Raw genomic sequence first — 23100 nt, 5'->3', positions numbered from 1 at the left:
CACTAGGGGCTTCTGCCAGCGCTGCTCTGTCAGTCAGGGATCACAACTCATCACACCCCACATATTTCAGAGTAGCCGCCGTGTTTGTCTGTATCTGCAAAAAGAAAAGGAGTACTAGTGACACCTTCAGAGACTAACCAATTTATTTGACCATAAGCTTTCGTGAGCTACAGCTCACTTCGTCGTATGCATCCGATGAAGTGAGCTGTAGCTCACGAAAGCTTATGCTCAAATAAATTTGTTAGTCTCTAAGGTGCCACAAGTCCTCCTGTTCTTTTTGCACATCCCACATAGTTATCCTGGCAGAAATGTGTAGTGTAGATGTGGCCTAAAGGGAAAAATCCAAAAGGCGCAGTGGCGTGAGGGGGATGTTTTGAGGGTGTGGAACCTTTTTCAGAAGTTTAGCTCCCTTTTGTGCCGCCCTCTTTTTTTAGGGCTACTAAGCAGTTTCTGTCACTTGATCGAGTATTAAAATTGCAGCATGACCTGGAGCTCAGACTGGCATTGGCGTAAGAAGTTCTAGGATCTTTTCTCTGCTCTGTCGCAGGCTTCCTGTGTAACCTTAGGCAAATAACTTACTGCTTTTGTGCTTCATCTTCTCCATCAGTACAACGCCCTTGGAATTCTGTACAAATTACCAGCCTGTGACAATCCACTCCCCTACTAGCTTTTGCCAAGGTGAGGGACGGAGAGCACTGCTGTAGAGTTGTGCTTAGAAGAATCACATGATCTTTGCCTCAAGATTCCTTATTGGCCCCCAAGAAAAAAATTACTTGCACAGCACAGTTGTGGAATAGGATAAATCTTCTGGCTAATGACCTGCTGGTGGATGATTTTCAAGGTTTCCAAAAATGGATAAACTAGATAGGCACTGACTCTGGTAAGAGATCCTGGCAGCAATACTGTATGTAACTAATCCAAACCATAAAGGGGCACTCTAAATCAACAGGCCCCAAAAGTAATCTACCTTTTAAAAACAAGACTCCATTTTGTCCGGTCATCATTCCCCTATTAAAACTTACCAACAGTCTTCCTGTGTTAGATAAAAGCCTAACAGAACCAAGTGGAATCTTTCCTTTCAATACCTATTTTAAAGATTTTATACCACTGACTTTCTGCAGGGAAGCCTGGAAGCAAACTACTCTCGCCCAACTTGATTATCATACAAATTAAGCTATTACCAGCAGGAGTGGGGTGTGGGAGGAGGTATTTTTTCATGCTTTGTGTGTATATAATAAGATCTTCTACACTTTCCACAGTATGCATCCGATGAAGTGAGCTGTAGCTCACGAAAGCTTATGCTCAAATAAATTGGTTAGTCTCTAAGGTGCCACAAGTACTCCTAATCTCATGAGCTGTTTGGGTACCTTTTTTACACACAGCCATAGCAACTAGCAGTAAAAACCGGTTTCACTGGCTCCCACCTCCAACTCACTCCATGCATATCCTGCCACCTAACTGCTCCCTTTGTCTTCTTCTGGCCCTCTTAGTTTCACACCTTCTTTCAGGTTGGCTCTCTGAGCTCAGATCAGCTTCTGAAATAACATGGACCAAGTTATCCTTCTTTCTTCCTTCCAGACTCTTTAAAACTTGTTTCTCCTACAAATCCTACACTGATCTCTGCACCTTCTCATGGCTACGCTGTTGTTCCATGTGTAGTATTGTCTGAGTAAGAAGATACGGTCTTCTCCACTTGGACTCTGTATCTCTGTGCGTATGTGTAATGCTAGGTTTAGTTTGCAATCATATATTTATAAAATAGGCTGCATGAACACAAAAAGTTTTATACTCTATTGCAAACTGATGCCAGTTTTAAGCTCTACATGTGTTTCAGAAATTAAGCATGGTTTAAATTTATTTTTAACAGTTTCTATTTTTTTTCAGGGAGAGGAAAGTAAGATGGTCACCAATAGATTTTTATTTGTTTTTATATTGTGATGGATAATATTGCTTTATTGTAAGCATTTTTTTCTGTTTTTATCAATTTAAATTTTAACAGTTAAGGGGAAGGAAGGCAGACTAATGACAGCAGATGCTGAGATTCAGAAAGTTAAAGCCCCTGCATCAGCTCTGCTACTGCCAGCATTACAACATGTTTTATACATATTAAGGTGGGAATCTAATAAACTCTTAAGCAGCATTTTTCTTTCTTTGCCTATCTGTAGATTTCAGTTATTATCAATAGCAATATGCTTTCATCAGTTTGTGTGTGTACAGTGAAATCAATGTTTACCAACAATTACCCATAAACATCTAATCCTTCCAAACCTACCAATATAGACCAGTTGCTCACTTATTTCTAGAGCCCTGCAAATCTGCGGCTATCCATGGACCATATTTGCGGATCGTGGCTTGGATGCAGATACAAATTTTGTATCCATGCAGGGCTCTACTTATTTCTCTGGTACTCCTAGACCGCACTCACAACCCGTTTAATCCAGGAGCGTATGGTTTTACCACTGGCAGAATTTATTGCAGATCTCCAACTTACATTAACCATAGGTTGGATCACTACATACCTTATTATTGATCTGAAGAACTCTGACCTATACTTTAGACATCACTTTGAAACCATTTACTTATCTGATTTATTCCAGTACATACATACAGTAACTGTCCTATGTCCATATATCTATCGCTGCTTAGTTTGCAGGTACCTGCTTATAATGCTTTGCATTTCCCTAATGCCATCCAGCCAAAGATTGCAAAGCAATTTACAAACATTAATGAATTGTCTCATGACTCTTGTATGGTAAATGAGTGTTAGCCTGGTAAATTGAGGCAAGTAAATGATTCCTCTTTATAAAACTTTAACAATTTAGCAGCTCTATATCCAAGCAACCCTGAAGTCATTTTATGTACTTAAGACCACACTTCTTCACATTGAGAAATGCGTATGCTCCATGAGTAGCCCCACTGAAATCAGTAGGGCTACTTGCTGAATAAGATACTACTCATTCTGAGGAAGAGTGGCAGGCTATAGCCCCTAGTCTCTTTTGGGGCTTAACTGGCAGACTTTCAATCTGAAACTGACACAGAGAAGGATACACTGATTACCAGTTTTGCAATGACTGGTCTGTGTGCTCCTGGCTCAGTTTTGTACATTCCATTTGGAGTCATTCGTGAAGCCTGATTCATACAGCTACTCTGAACTTGAAAATGTCTGCTAAGATTTTCATTTCTTACTGAAACATTAGTCGTGACAGACCAGTCATTTCTAAAATCCCCCAAGGACCACCACCTGATCCACTGTCCCCTCCCCAACATCCAGCTATGTTCCTGTTTTTTGTCTTTTCTTGCTTGCTCTCAGTTTAGCATTGCAGGAGTTTGAGCTTTTCTGAAAGCTGAAGTTGACATCTCAGTGTCTCTGTGGAGAAACTTGGAAATGGCTCCAGCCTGTGGCCGGCTTTGCTTTCTCCTGGTATTAGCCCTTGGATCAGCAGCTTGCATTACAATATTTTCCCCAGTGCATGTGGTTCTTTTCAAAGCACAGCAAGAATGAGCCACATGTATATTAAAATAAAGTAGCTGGGTCAGAGTTTGGTAAAGGGGCTGTTTGTGTGTGGAGCTGTGTTTTGAAGGGGGGCACTTTTATCTTTGGATATGGCTGTATTACTTTGTCTCATTTTCTTTGTTCTAATTCTTTCCTACCTGTCAGGTCTGTGTACTTCCCCACTCCTTAGTACGGTTTGTACAACATCCTCCTCTTCAGACCTTACCTTACCTCTAAAAGGACAGGATGGATTCCTCTTTGAAACCCATGAATGATACTTAACTTTACACAGTAATAACTGGTGAGCAGCATGGGAAACTCCCTCTTCCCCACACTGTTCAGGGGCTGAACCTTCTGCTTCCACAGCAATCCCAGTCCTGGTGAGCATGAAACAAGATTCAAATCCAGATGTTTCATTTGCAGTGCAGAGCACTAACATTATGCCATTAGACCAGCCCCACTGCTCAGTTGTAAGCTCTACATGTGTTGCAGAAATTAAGCATGGTTTAAATTTATTTATAACAGTTTCTATTTATTTTTGGGGAGAGGAAAGTAAGTTGTCTCTTAGGCTGATCATGACATTTAAGATGCCATCTTACAAATTGATCACTTCATGTTACAAACCCAGTGGAAGAATTTAACATCAAATGGTGTTCTATGCCAAGAGGTGTCTGTAGTAGCAATGGCTGTGTATTTTGGCTTCTCTATGAACAGAGTTAGAAAACTGTCACCTATTTGAAAACTATAATAAAAGCAGTTTTTGCAAGCACTTACCAGGGTGAATGGTTATTTGATGGGCAAGTAAAATGTTATTTTTACATTTGTCATTAACACTCGTCTCATTAACAGGCAGCCTGATAGAATTTGTTGCTGGGCTGGTAAATGTTCATGGCAATTTTGCAAGGCTGCTGTAAGTAGGTAGCAAATTTCCACCTAAAAATTGAAATATACTTAATGATTCAGTGTTCGAATTTGATGTACAATGTCAAGGTATGCACGTGCACACACCCTGCTGAAATTGTGAATGGAAAAAAGATTTTTGTTTAAATAGGTATTTACTGCTGTTATTCAGAATTTTAAACCGTTTAATTTTATTTCTTTTCAGCATGTGTTGGGTTAAATCATTATGGGCCCTTGAGACCACCACAGATTAACTGAATGTATGTTGAACAGATGGATTGCATTTTAGCTGGTTACAGCTGTAATTTTAAGTGACAGCCCTTTAACACAACACAGTTTGTTATTCCCTGCTACTGCAGAAACTGCCCCTGGACAATCTGAAGGCAGAATTAAATAAAAGTCTAGAGTAATTTGTCTGGATACTGTTATAAGCATGTGAAGTCACTTGCACGGGCTTTGAAGGGATTTGAGGCTAAATCAATAAGTTTTTATTTTCAACGAGTGGTTAAATTAGTAAAATGTGCTGCTGGCTATAAAACCTGGAGGACACAGACCTCGACAATTGGATTTTCCCCTTCAGGGTCAAATCAATAGTGCCACTAGGACCCAACCGCAGTGCTGCATATCATATGGAAATAAGTGATTGACATTTCTGAGTCAGGGAGGTGGGGGAATAAAGTTTGTGTCATACTGAATTACTATGTAGAAGTAATCTTAAAATGTGCACCCTATATTTTGTGAATCCTTTTTTTACACCGTTAGGCATGGCAGTTTTTGTATTTTGTTTGATAAAATAGCTTTTTCTGTCCTTATTACTTTGTGATATGTAAATCGCAGGGAGACGCTTTTTACGTGGAATGAATTCAAACTTTAAGGAATGGAACAAACATCTTAAAATGCAATACATTGTGCCATATTTTAATAATATTTCAGTAGCCACTTATATATGCCAAGAAGTGCATCTTAATCAGAACTTCTGTTACATGACTTACACATTATGAAATCAGCTATTTCCATTGATAAGACACCCCCCCCCCCCCGCCCTCTTTCATACCCTCTTCAAGACCCACTTCTGCTGCTATTTCTGCAAGGCATCGTCCTGTCAGTGGTAGTTTCATTGTGTGCCAGCCGGGAATAGCCAATTTATTTATTTTAAAAATAATAATAATAAATATAGTACCTTCAGGAATAATCTAGTTATGCAGTGTCTCTCTTTATAACCAGAGGATCGTATTTTCGTTTTCCACCTCTTCTGTCCTCCAGTCTTGCCAGGTATCTGGTTTTCAATCGGAACACACAGTTGAAAAGGGACCCTGGCGACTCCAGTCAGCACCACTGACCGGGCCATTAAAAGTCTGGTTGGTGCGGGGCTGGCAGGCTCCCTACCCGGCTCCCTGGAAGCAGCGACATGTCCCTTGGCTCCTAGTTAGGGGGGGCTCCGCAGGCTGCCCCCATCCCAAGTGCCAGCTCCGCAGCTCCCATTGGCTGGGAAATGCGGCCAATGGAAGCTGTGGGGGTGGTGCCTGCAGGCACGTGCAGCATGCAGAGTCCCCAGTCACCCCTGTGCCTAGGAATCGAGGGACATTTCATGTCGCTACTTCTGGGAGGCACCTGAGTAAGGTAAGCGCTGCCTGTAGCCCAGACCCCCTCCCATGCCCCAACTTCCTCCCCTAGCCCTGAGACCCCTCCCGCACCCAAACTCCATCCTAGAGCCCGCACCCCAACCCCCTGCCCTGAGCCCCCTCCCACACCTAAACTCCCTCCTGGAGCCCACCCCCCCACACACACACCCAAATCCCTTGCCCCAGCTAGGAATCCCCTCTCACACTCTGAACCCCTCGGCCCCAGCCCAGAGCCCGCTCTTGCACCCCAAACCCCTCATCCCCGGCACCACCCCCGATCCCACAGTCCCAGTTGGAGCCATCACCCCTTCCTGCACCCCATCACCCCAACCCCCTGTCCTAGTCTGGGGCCCCCTCCCACACCCTGATCCCCTCATGTCTGGCCCTACCCCAGAGCCCCCTCCCACACTTGACCCCGTTGGCCCCAGCCTGGAGCCCCCTACTGCATCCCAAACCCTTCATCTCCGGCGCCACCCCAGAGTCTGCACCCCAAGCCAGAGCCCTCACCCCCTCCTGCATCCCAGCTCCCTGTCCAAGCACAGGGAAAATGAGTGAGTGAGGGTCGGGGAGAGCGAGTGGCAGAGGGAGGGAGATGGAGTGAGCAGGGGATGGGGGCCTCGGAGAAGGGGAGGGACAAGGGTGTTCGGTTTTGTGCGATTAGAAAGTTGGCAACCCTACTGTCTTCCCTTGCCTCCTATTGTTTGTCACATTTCCTTGTTGCAATTGGTCTGTAGATGATAAGCTAACCGGGGCAAAGGTTATTTTTTAATGTGTTAGTACAGCATGAAGCATGTTAGGGCTCTGCTTCTGACTGGGACCTCTGTGCTCCCGTAATACAAATAACAATCATAACACTGATCATTAGTGATGGTATCTGACCAGTAATGGGCCACTGGACTGGTGGAAGATGGCTTTATGGAAGTTCTCTTTTTATAGTGCCAGTTGTCTATAGAATAACCCTCTGTATGCTGCCGAGACCCTATTAAACTTTTTAATAGAACGTTGCTCATGCTCTCCTATGTTGGGTTTACTTTTCTCTCCTTTGGCTGCTACTGCAGTTATCTGGATCCCACATACGCATAATATAGTTAAGATGAGATATGATTCCTTCACTTTGCCCTCCTGCTGAAATTCCGGCCTATGATTGTCGGGGCTGATTATTCTCAATGGATGAAGTAACTGCTGTTTTACTGGCTTTTAGTTTCCACTTGATGGGGATTTGGACTTGTGCTTTCTAAGTTGCGCACTTTCAAAAATCGCCCCTGAAACACTTCTCATCCTATTGTCCATCAAATAATAAATAAAAATGTTGCAGAAGTAAGCAAAGTTCTTAATCAAGTAGTTTGTCGTGTATATAATATGTTACCTCGGGAACAAGTACCTCGTTGTACAAGAACTGTGCTCAGGTATGTGCAAATTGTAAGTTGTATATGAAGAGATTTTTGATAGATCTGTTTGTATTTAATTGCACTGAAATTTCCCAGCAACAACTTGTTTTATCTTGTCTAACCTTTAAAGGGGCACTGTCACTTTGGTTTACAACATTGTATGTTTAATGTGTTTACTCATGTAACTAATAACGCCTGTGCTCATTAAAACTGAAATAATTTTTAAAATCCAATTTACTTGTCAGTTTGTAACTTTTATCCCAGCTGGGACACTGAACATCAAATTTCCTTACTGGTTTTTCTTTTTGCAGTCTGCAAGCAACAGGTTACTACTTTAAAAATAACTGTTTTCACTGACATATAAAAAAAATTGAAAACATTTAGGTTTATCTTAGAGTTAATATAATTAAATTAGTTTTGAAGAAAAGCCTATTTTCTGTATGTTCTCTAGCAAATTAGAAATTGCTCTGAATCAAAAATACCTTGAATCCAATCACCTCTTTGACTTGGGGCCTATCTCTCTAGTCAGTGCAATTTTCATCCCATTTGTACCCCTGGATTCTGTGATAGCCAGGTATAATGAATGAAGCCATCAGTTGCTATCATGATCCAGAGCTGCCAACACTTTGTTGGGGGGGCTGATCTTCAACTGGTATAAATTGTCAGATGTCTACTGACATCACTGAAGCTCTGACAATTTATACCAGCTGAGGAGCTGCCCCAGGGTGTGGTACTTACTACAGTGAGTAGTCCCACTCCAGGTGATGTTTCCAGGATCAGGCGCATAGTTTTATTTTTCTGGTACACGTATTAAGGTCATAGGTATAGGGGGATGGAAGTTTGATCATAATGTATAATTAAGAACTCAAAGAAACTCATGACAAGCCTTAATATTTCTGTTAGCCCCATCCACTCTATGCGGCCTGAGTTTATGTTGAAATTTAAACTAGCTGCTCTGAGTCAGTAGCGTTGTCCTTCTGGTGAAGATAAAGCTGGTGATGCTATTTCTCATGGTAATTGAGTAAGTAGGAAAGGGCCATTTGGCTTTCAGTCATCTGGGCAATTAGCATTTTCTAGTTAAATAGTATTCTTAAGTGGACTTATCTGGCTTGGGCATTGAATTACAGGGGCCAAGAGACTGCAACTTTTAGATAATTTATTTAGTGCCTACATGTTTTTTTAGGATTCAGGGGAAGGTTAATTTAAATCTACAGGAGAAGCTAATGGTGACTGTACATTAACACTGTACTGTGATGTAGAGAGAAGCTTCTGTGTAAATCATGTAGTAGCCTTGAAAATCATGTAAATGGACAGTACAGCTGGGCTGAGGAGGTAGTGTTTGGATCCTGATTAGGCCAGGGTTCTGGTTTGAGGCTGAATCAGGGCTGAGGTTCAGTTTGGGGTTTGAATTTACATGTCACCTAAACCTTTCAGGCTGTTCTGGTAAGATTTCAGCTGCCCCATAGCCTTAAAATGAGCCTCTTAAGGTTTTAGATCCTACTTGCAGCAGAAGTCTTCTTTCCCACCCCCGATCCAGAGGCACGTCTTTGCGGTTCGGGGGTTGGCCCATCTCTGGTTGACTGGGCATTTTAAGTTCTGTTTCCCAGAACAGACAAGCAGAAAACCCCAAAGCCCAGCTTTGGAACTGGTAAACAGAAAAACAGTCCTGTTCAGGACTTTTATTTCAAGTTTACTTAAAAGACAAAAATGTATCCACAGTCTGATTGGTTCAGACACTCATCAGAGGGGTCTGCCATTATAAAGCAAAGGATTATACAAGCAAACAAAAGAAAGTTGTTTTTATTTCCCCAGGAGAGACTCATTGGCACAACCTGCATCCTTCCGGGTCTCTCTCAGCTGTGGAAAGGCCAGTTTTACGTACTTCCTAGCATGCTTTGCTTAGAGCTGGGGTCACAAAGTCATGGGCTTTGTTATAAACTTCAGAGCTGTTTCCCTGAAACCACTTGTTCCTCACTCTGGACTTACCATGGCTGCCACGAGAAACTACCTTTCCCAGCAACCTTGCTTCCCTAATACAGAGATGCCAGTTAGGAACCCGTCTGAATCAGCTTTCTCCCTCACTGCTGAGGGGACAGAAGTCTAGCCTACCTGCCAGCCCTGAGCTTCTGAAATAGAAAAGAATAATTTATTTGTGAACCAGGAAAAAGTTGTTTTTCCAAAATCATTTAAAAGTAAAAAACAGAAACCGTCCAGAGTTTTGTACTCAAGTTCTGAAAGTTCAGATGAAGAAATTCTTCAAGACAAAAAGGTTGGCTCTCCTCCTTGTTCTATCACAGAAACTCCAAACTCTGAGCTTCTTGGAGCCATCGGCGCACAAGCTGTTAGAAACTCCAGACTGATGGAGCCGTTTCTTGCACGGCTGACGCACAGGTATTTTTAAGAGTCTGACCTGGAATAGGGTTGTGTTGGCCCAAGAAAGTTTCCTTCTAAACTTCAGAGTATCTGTCTAATCTGTTGCAGAATAAAATATTCATATATGACCATGCAGGTTAAGAATGGGAAGTGCTCTTACATCCCATCTGCCTACAAAGACAGACAAGCAAATGTCCTGAGAGTAATCCTGGGTTAGTAAAAAAGAAAACTAGAGGTTTCAGAAACTCCTCAGCAATAAATTAGAACGCTTATCAGACAAAGAGAATGAAATAAAGGGGGATCTTATGACTCAGACTCCTAGTAATGCCACGTTACCAGCTCTAGCAAGTCTTAATACCCAGCTGCTGCAATCAAGGAACTGCAGGAGAATCTCAACTTTCGTTTTTTAGAGTGAGTTTTTTGGTCCTAGTTGTTGCACAGAAGAGCTTAAAATATGACATGAAAGCACGCTGAAGGCTCAGAAACCAGAAGGCAAATAACAAGAAGCCAACAAAATTTATTATTTTAGAAACATCTCATGATTCTTAAGCCACTCTTATGATTTGTGGGTGCTTTACCAATTAATAGGAATAGACCTGCAGTTTGGATCTGAAGCCAAACATCCTTAAAGTTTGGGGTTTTTCACTGTGGGTGGGATAGGGCTTGGTTTAAGTCAATTTCTGCTAGCTATGGGACAGCCTTGGTCTTTGAAGTTCAATATGGCACCTGCCAATACCATAAAAGGGTCCTAGATTTCAGAAAATTCATCCAGCCTTCTGATGTTCTGATCTTGGGAGAGGCTGGTTTCCAATATCATATCGTTCACTTTGAAAACTGAGTAATGAGCTGTATGAAGAGGATCCCATACGTGGGGCTTCCTGTATCGAAATTGTTTTTTCATGGAAATTTCATTACGAAGAAACATGGAAAACCGTAATCTCTGTGAAATGATTTATGACTTGCAGTTAATGGCCACTTGGTTGGTTAATGGCCTCAGGTGTAAAGCTGACAGCATTACCACTAATTGTTCTAATAGCTTATAGTTAAGGGAGATTGGTGCCATATGTTGTTGCTCTTACCTTTATTGTTTTAATCAAGGGTTAGTTTGGCTGTTAAAATCATTAACTGGCTCTCTCCTAGGAGAAAGGAGGATTTATTATGTACCACCCCTCCCTGTTGCTCTGAAGAACACCAGTCTTTCTGGACAGTGTAGTTTCTTTATTCACTGTTCTTTTTAGTGACTCTCCTCTCACATTGGCTACCATACACGGTGTAATGTCTTGGGGGAAGGGGAAGTGGAGGAGACATACAGTTTCTTTTGGACTTCTCTGTTTCAAAATCCATATCCAGCTCCAAGCATTTAACAAATATTACAACCTCCTTGTTGTCTTAGGCTTTGTCTACACTTGCGGTGGTGTGTACGTGTACATGTAGCTACATGCCGCACTAGAAAACTGCGTCCACGCTGAGATGTGTAGATACATGTGGAAGTGACGGGCTCTGATAGTGGGTAGGCAGTGGGACGTTACACTGCTAAAAACAGCAGTGTAGACATAGGAGACACTGCTTGGGCTTGTAGGGAACTGTGTAGGGTATATACCCTAAAGTTCTAGCATGTCAGTAATCACCCAAACAGTGCATCACCATCTACAGTGCTATGTATATCCATGCTGCGGCAATGTCCGTGCACTACACGCTGCCAGAAGTGTAGACATTGCCTAATACAAGTATTTACTACACCTTTAGAAATAAGTTGCACTGTATTTACTATTTGCTTATTGTCAACTAAGTTCCAGTTGTAGGGCCAAATTTCATTTTCAAGTGCTATTGTTCATTGACTCCTGTTGTAATAATTGGAAGACGGTGGGCTTGTATCACTGAAAATAGAATTTGGCCCACAGAATCTTTTTATTACTGATGATTCACGAGCTGTAAAGAAGACAGCTCTGTTGTTGGAGCCCAGGTTGAATTTGAAGGGCTTTCATTTGGGGGCGGGGGAGTCTTACTTATAGTTGATTTGCAAATCACTGGGACAGAAAACATTCCAGTTCATTTTAGAGTCACATGTGAGTGCGCTCAAAGCTCAAAATTGCTCCATATTTTATAAATCCTGATGTCTTCAAAACCCTCGGCTAATAGAAATGTTTGTGATTTTTACAATTCCAGTAGAAAACAACTGCCTTTAAACAAACATTTTCCTTCATTGTATGCAACTCAAATAATGCAGCATTAAGGATCTGAAAGTAAAACTGGCTGGCTGGATTTTCATTGTCCAAGCTGAGAGGAAATGCCAAAACTAAACAAATAAAAGAAATATTGATGCACACGCAGTTATTTTAAGAATTCTGTGATCTTGTTAGAGGGAGGCAGTGTGGCCTAATGAATAGAGTATTGGACTGGGACTCTGGTTCTATTCCCAGCTCTGCAATTGGCCGGTTGTGTGACTCAGGTAAGTCAGTTCACTTCTGTGCCTCAGTTTCCCCATCTGTAAAAGGTGGATAATGATACCAGCCTCCTCAGATTTACTGATGAAAAGCTCCATATAAGAGCCTTACTATTTACTATAAGAGTATTACTATTATTAATAACCTAAGATGATGCTAATAGCACAGGTAAAAATAATTGTTCTTTAGCTTAAAACCAGGTCAGAGAGAAATAGGTACAATCTCTTGCATCAGATGGAATCTTTTAATCTGAATTAGGAAATCATGGTTTGATGTGATGTTCATAGTTTGGGCCCATTTCTTATGTTAGTAACACCTAAACAAAGATTCTTGCATGCCACCTCACAGAGAATAAAATCACACAACTCAAAGGGAAGCTAGTCATTGAAATACTGGATGGTGTAATCAAATAATAATTTGCAGAAGGAGTGTGTGGAATGTTAACTACATAAAGTTTAGCCCCAGTGCCTTTTGTCTCTGTTGGTTAAATAGCAAGAGATCTGATGATTAGACAAAGACAACAAGAATTCTTTATGCATTCCTGCCTCAGGGCCGCTCCATGCGCTGGATGATTGAAAACAAAATTTTCGTTTGCCAAGGAACTCAGTAATAGGAGACAAGTTCATTAACAGAATTGTCAGAATTTGCATCTGCCAAAGAAGACAATACATTGTGGAACTGATTAGCAGAGTATCATATTCCGGCCATGTACTGTGAAATCCAATTTGTTTTGCACCTGTTGGCAACAAGTGGAAATGAATTTTTGTGTAGCATGTCTTGAAAATGTGTACTGTACAACATTTGGATAATGACTCAGCAAACAGTCAGTCCAAGTCACAAATCTTGATGCAATGTAGTGTTTGGTTAAATTCTTGTTTCCTAACATCACCAAAGGTATCAGCTGTGGTATTTACACATTTCTTCTTTATGCAAGCTAACTATTGCTTTAAGCATGTGTTATTTATTTAAAATGAGAGCAGAGAAAAGATGAAACATATTGCACCCAAAGTGGTTTTAAAAATACCTTCCGGTTTCCCTAGACACTGCTAGATCAGTGAATGATTTTCTTACCCATTCAGATTCAGTTTTCCTTTTATGATGGTTCTCAAAGTGCAGAAAGAACAATCCAATAGTTTAAGGGGGAGTGTGTTTGGATGAATTGGTGACTCTTTCTGTAAGAGTGTGCGTGTGTATATATATATAGAGAGAGAGAGAGTCCTTATTTATAGTCTTTGGTATGGCTCTGATTCCCATAATATCTGAGACACTAATGAATTTGTCTTCTCAGCATCCTGTGAGGTAGGTTGGGAAATGTAGACAGGCAGGTTAAGGCACTTGCCAAAGGTTAGGGGGAGATGGGTAGAGAATCTGGATCTCCTGAGTCCCAGTCCAGTGCATGAACCAAAAGACCATCTTTTTATTGGGGGAGGGGAAAGAGAGAGAGAAATAATGGTGTTGTCCCAAACGAGTGCTAATTACCTTCATGCTAGGTTGCAAAATATTCCTGGATCACATGGTTCGGCAATTTTTCCCATAAATGTCATCTCTGTGGTGTACTTGTCATGCACCTTTGACCACTGCACCTGCCCTCTGGCTACCAGTCCATCTCCTCATGACCCATTCTGGTACTCCAAGGCCCTGCTCAGCTTAAAACAGCTGACAGTTTTTGAAAAATGGAACCTGCCAAAGTAACGTGACTTCCTGTTCTCCATCTATTGTGGGGATTTCCCCACACACCCCCAAATTAAAATTACACTTGCGCAAGACCCATGATGGGAAAAATTAGTATTTAGGCAGGTGTCAGCTCTCCTATACCTAAAGAATCACAGCTTTTCAGTCCAATTTCTCACAGCAGTCGAGATCACTTTAATAGCTTTCTTTCCTCCTCCCCTCTCCCCAAGCCATCTTTAAAATGTCCAGACCCATGAGATAATTTGATCAATTATTTGAATTAACCAGCCATACCAGAATGGCTTACATGGCTTTGGTCAATATGCTGCAGCTGTAAATCCAGAAAAATGGCAGCAACTATGGATTGAGCACTAAATGAACAAAGGTCTTGTCAGGAGGAAAGGTGTGATGGATGGCTGTGCCCAGGCATCACTTTGCATTCATTTTTATTCGTATCGTGAGACCCTTAAGTCCTACGTTAACCATCATTGAAAGAGACCATTGGTGTATCTCAGTTGTGGAGTCTGTAGCCATCTTCAAAGAGTGATTTATGTCTCATGTGAGACTTCACCTTGTGACCTCCTTAACTGCCCGCATGCTGAAGTCTTGCAAATCAGTAGAGCTGTGTATTTTGTGTGATTTAATTGGTTTGGATTCTTGACTGACTCTTGTTTACAATTCTCCATTTCATTTAGGAGATCCTCCAGCAGCTGATCGTAATGCATTTACCAAATGTTTTAATGATTGGCAAAGATCCTCTTTCCGGTGAGTAATTCGGGTAGTTTTTTCCTTCGAGTTGTACCCGACATTGTTAGTTCCATAACATTTTTTTCTTTTGATACTGTACATGCAGTTTCCCAAACTAGGACTAGTCTGGGGGATGGGGAGAAGAGAGAAAAAGCTGGTTCTTTCTATCTCAGGTACTTATGTGGCCCCTATTACCATAGTATATGAGTGCCTCACAATGTTTTGTGTGTGTATTTATCCAGACATTACCCTGTGAGATCAAGAAGGATTATTATTTCTATTTCATAGATGGGAACTGAGGCACAGAGAGACTAAGTGACTTGCCAAGATCACACAGGAAGTCTGTGGCAGAACACAGAATTGGCCCTGTCTCTTGAGTCCTATACTAGCACGCTAGCCACTGGCTCATCCTTCTTCTTGTGGAAGATTGGCTCTGTATCCACTCCCCATGTGCTCCCATAGCTGGGGAAGAGCAGCGAGGGTTTTCTTGGAAGCGACCTTCCTTGGGTCTCTGCTCCAGTGCAGCCCGTGCGTAGGCTGACATGGGAATGTCTCTTGTCCTGCTGTGTTCCTGTCCTCTGCTCCTGCAGCACTCAGCTCAGTCATGAGAGCACACATGGGCAAGGCCCACAGAGCCAGCTGTGGATGCTTGCACCAAGAACAGTGCTGTCTGAGTAGCTATTTGCTAAGTGGTGTGATGAAGGGACTGCCACCAAGAAAGTGGGGGAAGAGGCAAAAATACACAAGAAAACATGGAGAAAGGGAGAAAATGAGGAGGAGGAGGAGAGGGGAGCCAGGAAAGGAGAGGATAGATGGGGGTGGAGGAACGAGACAACGGATGGTTAGCAATCATGCCAGGCGTTTTGTTAAGGGACACCAGGGCGGGCACCCTGCCCTGCCACTCCATCGCACGGAGAATGCCACCAAAAATAAGTTGGGAACCACTGAGCTAATGTTTGACTTTCCGAGTTCATTGCTGGGGTTTAGCCAGAATAATGAAAATGATCTCTCCCAGCGTGCACGTCTCTAAAATTATGGGTTTGTTGTTAGGTTTTGACTTTATGCCAAATGCCCATTTCCTTCCCTCCTTGCAAAAGCCAGGGAAGAAATACCAGTTTTACCATAGAAGGAAAATTGCATAGCCAGCGTTGACTGGGAACGACGTGGTGTAACAAACATCTCACCAGAATAATAAGCCTCAGCATGAGGTTTCCTTTTGCTGTGCTTAGCAGCTGCAGTGGGGTGTTTTGTTTTATTTTTAGTCAGAAAATAAATCTACCCTCCAGTCCATGGACCACTACAGTTTGTACTCCTGGCACATTTGCATTTGCAATTGCCACTTGCACAGCATGCCCACAAAAAGGAGTGTAAGGGGAGAGGGATAGCTCAGTGGTTTGAGCATTGGCCTGCTAAACCCAGGGTTGTGAGTTCAATCCTTGAGGGGGCGATTTAGGGATCTGGGTCAAAAATTGGGGATTGGTCCTGCTTTGAGCAGAGGGTTGGACTAGGTGACCTCCTGAGGTCCCTTCCAACCCTGATATTCTATGATTCTAAGGTCTGCAAGCCCCTGCCACCCCTCCCCCCCCCGCCCTTACAGGCTACCTGAATGGCCAGTCCCAATACAATGGGGAGAACAGACATGGGAGTGTTCTGTGTGCACAGAGAACAAGTGAGGGCAGAGCCTTGACTCCACCCATCCAATGCACCTGGGAGCAGAGATGCCCAGGAGCAAAGGGGGACTTAATCTGCTGTTGGCCAAGAGTAGGCTTGGATTACTTCTTCCTTTCTTTCAAAGGTGAGTTGTGCGTCAGAGGGTCGTTCTTGGTCTGTCCATGGGGCAGCTCAGCTACACAGCACCCCTTGCCCAGGGCAGATTGTGAAGTTGCTGTCTCCCTTTAATATATGGCCAGTGTAGTCTGTGTTGCATACTACAAAAAACCCCCTTGAGTACTTCTGTTTTCTGGGCCACTGTTCTTCTGGAAGTGTAGATGTAGCTGTGTTGCTTTCTACTTTCAGAGGTCACCAGTCCTCATCCTTCTCCCCCTATCTAGTAATGTCCCTCCCAGAGCAACTTTGAGATCCATCTTAGGAAAAGGCTGGCTGGCCTGTCTTCCTGGACCTATGTGAGCAGCAGTTGACAAAAAACTACCACAGTAGATTTTCAAATCCCTTCACAGCGGAAGCTGCATTCAAAACATCCTAGAATGTGAACCTGATGGATATCTGCTTTTAGATACCACTTGACATTAAACAGTCCTGCTGCTTGTGTTTGGTCAGGAGATCATTGCTGTGGGAGTCCGGTTGGTGTAGAACTCTCTTCCCCCACCTGAAATCAATCTCAGTCCTTCTTTCCCCACTTTTAACAAGCAGCTGAAATCTTTTTTGTAGAAAAGTCTTGCTTTAGAATGGCCACTGTTGGCCCATATTCATTACCTTCCGAACTTCTTCTGTTACAACCACTCACTTGTTTAATCCCTTTGAGGTTTTTTAGAAGGTGGATTTCAATTAATTTGTTATGGCAAGTAGGGGGACTCTATAAGTATTATTGCTAATATTCTACAGGAGTGTACACTGTGGTAGAGGCTTGGTAATGCAAAAGTGGAACAGCTTGAAGGCTGAAAGCAATGGGATTGGGAAAATTTGAAGTTATTATTTAATATTTATATTATCATAGCACCTAGGAGCCCTAGTCACTGACCAGGACTCCACCGTGGTAGGTGCTGTACAAAAACAGAACAAAAACACTGACCTTTAAATATAAGACAAAAGATAACAAATGGATTCAAGACAGGTAGTCAAGGGGAGTACAAGGAAACAATGGTTTCGGCACACTGATGGCCTAGCTGTTTTTAAGTTTTTTTGTAGGCTTCACAGCAAAGGAATGTTTTCGAGAGGAAGTTGAAGGTGGATAATGAGGTAATTTTGCAGATGTTTACAGGGAACTTTTCTCAACCATGAGCGGTAGCTTGGGAGAAAGCATGAAGGTGCTTGTTTGAAAATTTAACGAGTGGGTGATGTAGGCTCATATCATGGGCCAGTTGGAAGCGGCAGTCAACACCTTGGTAGTGAATGAGAGATGATAGGTAGGGTGGGGCTAGGCCTTTGACAGTGGAGACAATAGGTATGTTTGATACAATAAAGAGGGAGCCAGTGAAGGGACGCAAGAGACGCATAGTATGGTCAAAGCAACATGGTACAAGAATGATCTTTGCAGCAGCATTCTGAATGGATATGAGTGAGGCAAGATTGCATTTGCCACGGCCAGAGAGTAGGCTGTTGCAGTAATCAAGATGTAAGATGATGAGGGACAAGCGCTTCAGTGGTGTGGAATGATAGGAAAGGCTGTATCTTAGAGATGTCATGCAGAAAGATTTAGACATAGCCTAGAGAGAGCTCTGATTCAAGGATGGAGGAAAATGAAATGAGGAGAGAATCGACTACCATATCGGTGGAAGAAATGGGGGAGAGAGAGGGGCAAGGAAGAGACGGCTGAGAGCAGATAAGAAATCAACCACACTGCTGCACTGGAAATCATAGAAGTGACAGGGCAGTGTGACAGGTAATAGTTGGAAAGGGGGAACTCCGCAAGAGAGAGATTAGAGAGAGCGAGAGCAAAGCTTGGTGGAGAGTGGAAGAGTTGAACCAGGGCCCACGTGCAATGAAGCGGTGAGGACGAGGAAACATGGAGCTAAGGGGTCAGAGGAGACCCCAACGTGGAAGAACAAGTCATTGAGGATCAGTGTGGGAAACCGTCAGGAGAGGAAGAGAGAGACAGGTTGAAATCAGAGAGGAAGGCTGATGTTTGGGGGAGTTGAGTGGATGGTAAACAACAGCAACATGGAGGGGGAGAGGAGAGAAGAGTCAGCCGCAGTGCTGTTCAAAAGAGGAGATAGAGTGGGAAGGGGGAGAAGGGAGGAGTTGGAAGTGACAGGAATGGAAGAGGAGAAGCCCAACACCCACAGCAGGGCCTGATCCAGGGCAGGGAGTGTGAAAGAAGGAGAGACCTCCGTAAGAGAGTACAGCTGCTAAGGCCATGTCAGAGGAAGGAATCCTGGTCTCTGTAAGAACCAAGAACTGGAGGGAGCGAGGTATGAAGAGGTCATGTATGGATGTGATTATTTTTAGAGATGGAATGGGGATTCCAGAGACAGCAAGAGAAGGGGATGGGTGTGAGGTTAAGAATGATGGCATAAGAGGATGGGGATGGGTGTGGGAGATGGAGAGGATGGAGATGGAGGGGGGGACATTTTCTGGGGCAAATGTCACCAGAGGTGAGGAGGATGAGGCAGAAGAGGGTGTAGATGTGGGATCTGGATTTGTACTGATGGGAGCAGGGGGAAACCAGGAGTTAACTAACATGGGTAAAGGGTCTTTATGCTTTCCTGGAAAAGGGAGAGGTTGAGACAGCCATATTAGTAGGGGAAATAAATCAGATCTCATATTTAGATTCCTGGAATTTTGCTTAATTTAAAATAAGTAAATAAATAAAGGGATGATTTGTTTTGCTCAAACTTGAAAGGTTTCTGAGTCCCTTCTGCCTTCATAGTCATTGATCCAAAGCCAGAAGGTATAGTCACTCTTGTATTGAGCCCAACTTGTGTTTGCCTAAAACATATCTTCCAGAATTGCCTGTTTGACAATTCAGATTTTGAATTTTCCTTTGCCTTTGTTAAGATGTTGATCAGAGTGGCGTTATGTATGTTAAAATGGGGATCTTGGAAGTAAGCAAGGATACTTATATCCCTTAAATACTTATCCACCTATATATGTGAGTGTTTCAGGCCACTGGGACAGCTATATTGTTCTTAGAAGTACCGTCCCACCTCCTGGAGTTAACACTTCCAACAGTGGCATTGCAGTTTTCAGTGGGACAGTGCTTATGCAATGGCACATGTCCACTGGGTTAAGAAGATGTAACCCTTCCCCATGCCCTCTGAATATTTTTTCCAGTCCTTGGTAATTTCATCTGGTTCAATTCAGATGAAGATGAGAATAAATATTTCAAAAAAAGCCTGTGAGCTGAATTGTTTGACTTAATAGTTAGTTGCTGAAAAGTAAGGAACTTAAAAAAAAATATCTGTGAGTGTGTAGTGGTGGAAAACTTCTGAAACACATTAGACAGTGCTGCTGAGAGATACAGGATTGGTTCTCTCTCTACTGCTTTGTACAATATACAGTTGTTAGAGCATTCCATTCACATGTTGCTATCTTCTTCCCTTTGGAATATTTCCCCTCGCCAGTGTAATTCTCAGTGTACTATCTCATCAATTCATTATAACTCCACATATCCCATGGTGCCAATGGGGGAGCTGTAATGAACATAATACACCATGGTTGTCTTTCATAATTTCCTCTTTGCAGCAAGTCTTCTCCCCCCCCCCCCCCTCCACACACACACAGTGAATCAGTAATGTATGATGATCCTGAACTTCTGTAACTGACTTCGTTTCTTTTTCTCAGTTGCCTGGCAACCTTCACTTAGACCCAAGCACACACAGTACTGATACTTCAGAAACTGATGGAAATGAACATTTTGAAACATGCACTTTTTTTTTTTAACTGAGCCTTTCAGGGTTTTTAGCTTCACTTCCTCCAAAAGATTTTAAAAAGTGACTTAATTTACTAACCCTACAGCTCATTTCCGTCCTCTGGAAACACTTTGCAGGTTCAGTACATTTTTCAAATTAAAGGCCGTTAAGTCCTTGCACGGGAGCGAGCCAAAAGTTCCTGCTAATAAATGTCTGTAGAAAATGTTTTTCATTATAATCATAAAAGATTTAATCTCCCACTGGTATATTTTTTTCATGCCTGGTTTCCTTCCTTATTTTGTTCCATAACTGTCCAGGGAGACAAAGACTTGTAAAATATGTTGTACAGTTTTCCCCTGTTAATAACAAAGCTCTGTCTCTAAAATGTTAACTGTAGAGTTCAGGCTTATATAATTTGGGACTCTGTTCTGACTGGAAGAAATGAATGCCGGTGTGTTTTCCCAGTTTTCACCTGCTCCACGGTCTGCTGGATGTTAGCCCCCGCCACACGAACACATTACAGCTTTCTGTTTTCTGCTGAGGAAATTTAATACAGAGTACGAATGTGAATAAATAAAATGTATCAACTCAGAATCTACCATTTCTTCTGCACTCTCTCTTTCTCATTTCTCTCTCCAGCTTCCTCTCCTCCTCCATTCATTTATCTCTCTTATTTTCTCTTTACCTTTATCCTCCTTTTTGTTGTTGTCTCCTAATCTCCTTCCCCGCCTCCCCCGCACCCGTCCCGCCATCTGTTTCTCACCCTCCCTCTCCTGAGAGACGTTGGGGGTGTTCTGGGCCCACAGCACAGAAAGAGGCTCCCAGAGTACAGGATTTTTTCCTAAAAGCCCAAAGGCCCTTTCCCACTGTTGAGAGCAGATGGCCTTTCTGCAAATCCTCAGGTCACTGGCTGCCTCACTGGCTCAGAGACCTAGCATAGGAACAGCTGCCCTGGAATTTTCAGCAAGGTGGAAAATGCTGTTGTGTTGAATTTAGAACCCTTCTCTTTGGTTGCTGGGTTCAAGTCCACTCCAGGTCCGCTCTTGGTTGTCCCACGCAATATGAGTGGGTACATCTCAGTTCAGTTCCTAGTAGACATTATCCACATCACAACGTGGCACTCTTCTTGGCAATCTCAGCAGAGATCCCAAGGGCTGGATTGAGCTGGGCACTATCTTCTCAACAAAAATAGGACAGCACTGAAACACTTTGAGGCAGCCTAGGGACGCTTGCCTACGACTGCTCATGCTGTGCGTTTCCTATGGATGTAGGACTTCAGTCTCCAGTTTTATCAGCATGGTGCTTTGTGGCTTCACCACCTCATTATGTTAATGCAAATCAATCCTTTAAAAAGCACTGCAGGAGTGTGTGCTGTGGAGGAAGCATTATTAAATTGGGGATGAAGAATAGTTGTTTTTATTCAGTGTATATTGTATCTTAAATGTACATGATACTGTATATAAGTCCCCGGTCTGTCACTGTGTTGTTTTAATCCCAAGTGTACATAGTACTGTACTGTTTTAGTTCCAGCCAGTGACTTGCTCTGTAACCTGCTACAAGCCACTTAACTTTTCTGTGCCTCAGTTTCCCCATTGGTGAAATGGGAGTGGCTCAAAGAATTGAACTAAATGTGGTTCTTTAAACCTTAATACATTATCTTTAAAACATTTATGCAGCCTACAGAGTAAAACTATTAATATACCTCATGACCTTCAGAGTGCTTCTAATGGGCCGTAGAAACCAGCTTTCGTTAGAAGTGCATTACACATCCTCAGGCATTAAAAATGTTAATCAAAAAACTCTGCTTTGGAACACTTCTGACAGCAAAGGGTTCTGTAAGCACTAGCCATTGTCTTCCTTTTGATTTCTCATTCCTTCCCCTAAATTCTGGCTTTGCCTTCACTACAAAAAAAAAGAAAAGAAAAAAGAAAAGAAAAAAAGCAGGTGTTAACTGCGAGATAATTAAAGTGCTTTAGCTATTCTGCTGTGAAATCCGACTGCAGACAAGGCACTTTTAGTTTTTACCACGAGGGAAACGAAGCAAGGTCTAGCACTGACCTCACCTAGCTACTCCACAGCAAAAACAAAAAGTGCCTTGCCGCCCTAGGATCTTACAGTGGGATTTCTATTCTGCTTTAGTTAGCCCACTGTCAAACAAACAAATTGTTTTACAGTGAAGACTTAGCCAGACTGGATTAAGTAACATCTACACCTTTTGGGTTAATTGGTTATACACTTACTAGCTAAAATCAATCACATTATTTTTGGAAAACTTTGTTTCATTGAGGGCAATTACAGGTACCATCACAATTATCCGATTTAGTTATTCGCCTGGGTTGCCATACCAGTAGGCATACTGATAAATGTTAAACACAGATTTTTGATGAAGTATTGTACATGAGCTAATATTGTAAGCTGTAGTAAGTCTTGCAGGTAGTTAAGTATGTATTCGATGTTACTCTATAGTGATTAGAGTGCAATGATCATAATTATAATCTCGATATTTATCACTTATTGTAGTCGTACCACTAACTAACAGTATTCATGGCATTCCCCAATCCTATCTTTACAACAGTGCAGTAGACAAAGTATTTTAATGGTGCCCTCTTTTCCTAGGAATATAGTGATAACTTCCTAATGCAGATAAGCACTTAATCACACTCCTTTGACATACTTGAGAGTGTTTTGAATGTAGATATGGCAGCTATGGCTGATTATTCTCATTGGTCGCGCCTGATTAATAGTGGAAGCAAGACTGTGTCAAGTGTCTTCCACTTACATCATGCACAAGCGGGCAGAGAGCTGAACATAGTTTTTAGTGATCACGGAATAAGGCATGATTCACACCTGGTTTATCTAGGCATCACGTTGGATAGAACTCTCACATATCGTGACCATTGTACAAAGTCAGCAACTAAGGTCAAAACGCACAAC

At 42.5% G+C, this 23100-nt stretch overlaps 1 protein-coding gene across 7 annotated transcripts in view; it reads left to right on the top strand.

The window, feature by feature from the left end:
* The window catches only part of CCDC88C (coiled-coil domain containing 88C), a 124448-nt gene that overhangs the window by 37003 nt on the left and 64345 nt on the right, over window positions 1–23100 (top strand). For all 7 annotated transcript variants that reach the window (XM_037900839.2, XM_043549102.1, XM_043549099.1 and 4 more), the window contains exon 4: window positions 14587–14656. In XM_037900839.2, coding sequence (XP_037756767.1) covers window positions 14587–14656 — 70 coding nt within the window. The remainder of the gene's footprint in view (window positions 1–14586; window positions 14657–23100) is intronic.

Source organism: Chelonia mydas, chromosome 6 (genome assembly GCF_015237465.2).
Source record: "Chelonia mydas isolate rCheMyd1 chromosome 6, rCheMyd1.pri.v2, whole genome shotgun sequence".
Lineage (NCBI taxonomy): Eukaryota > Metazoa > Chordata > Testudines > Cheloniidae > Chelonia > Chelonia mydas.
Note: the sequence above shows the minus strand (reverse complement) of the source record. Positions and strands in the feature narration are given on the sequence as shown.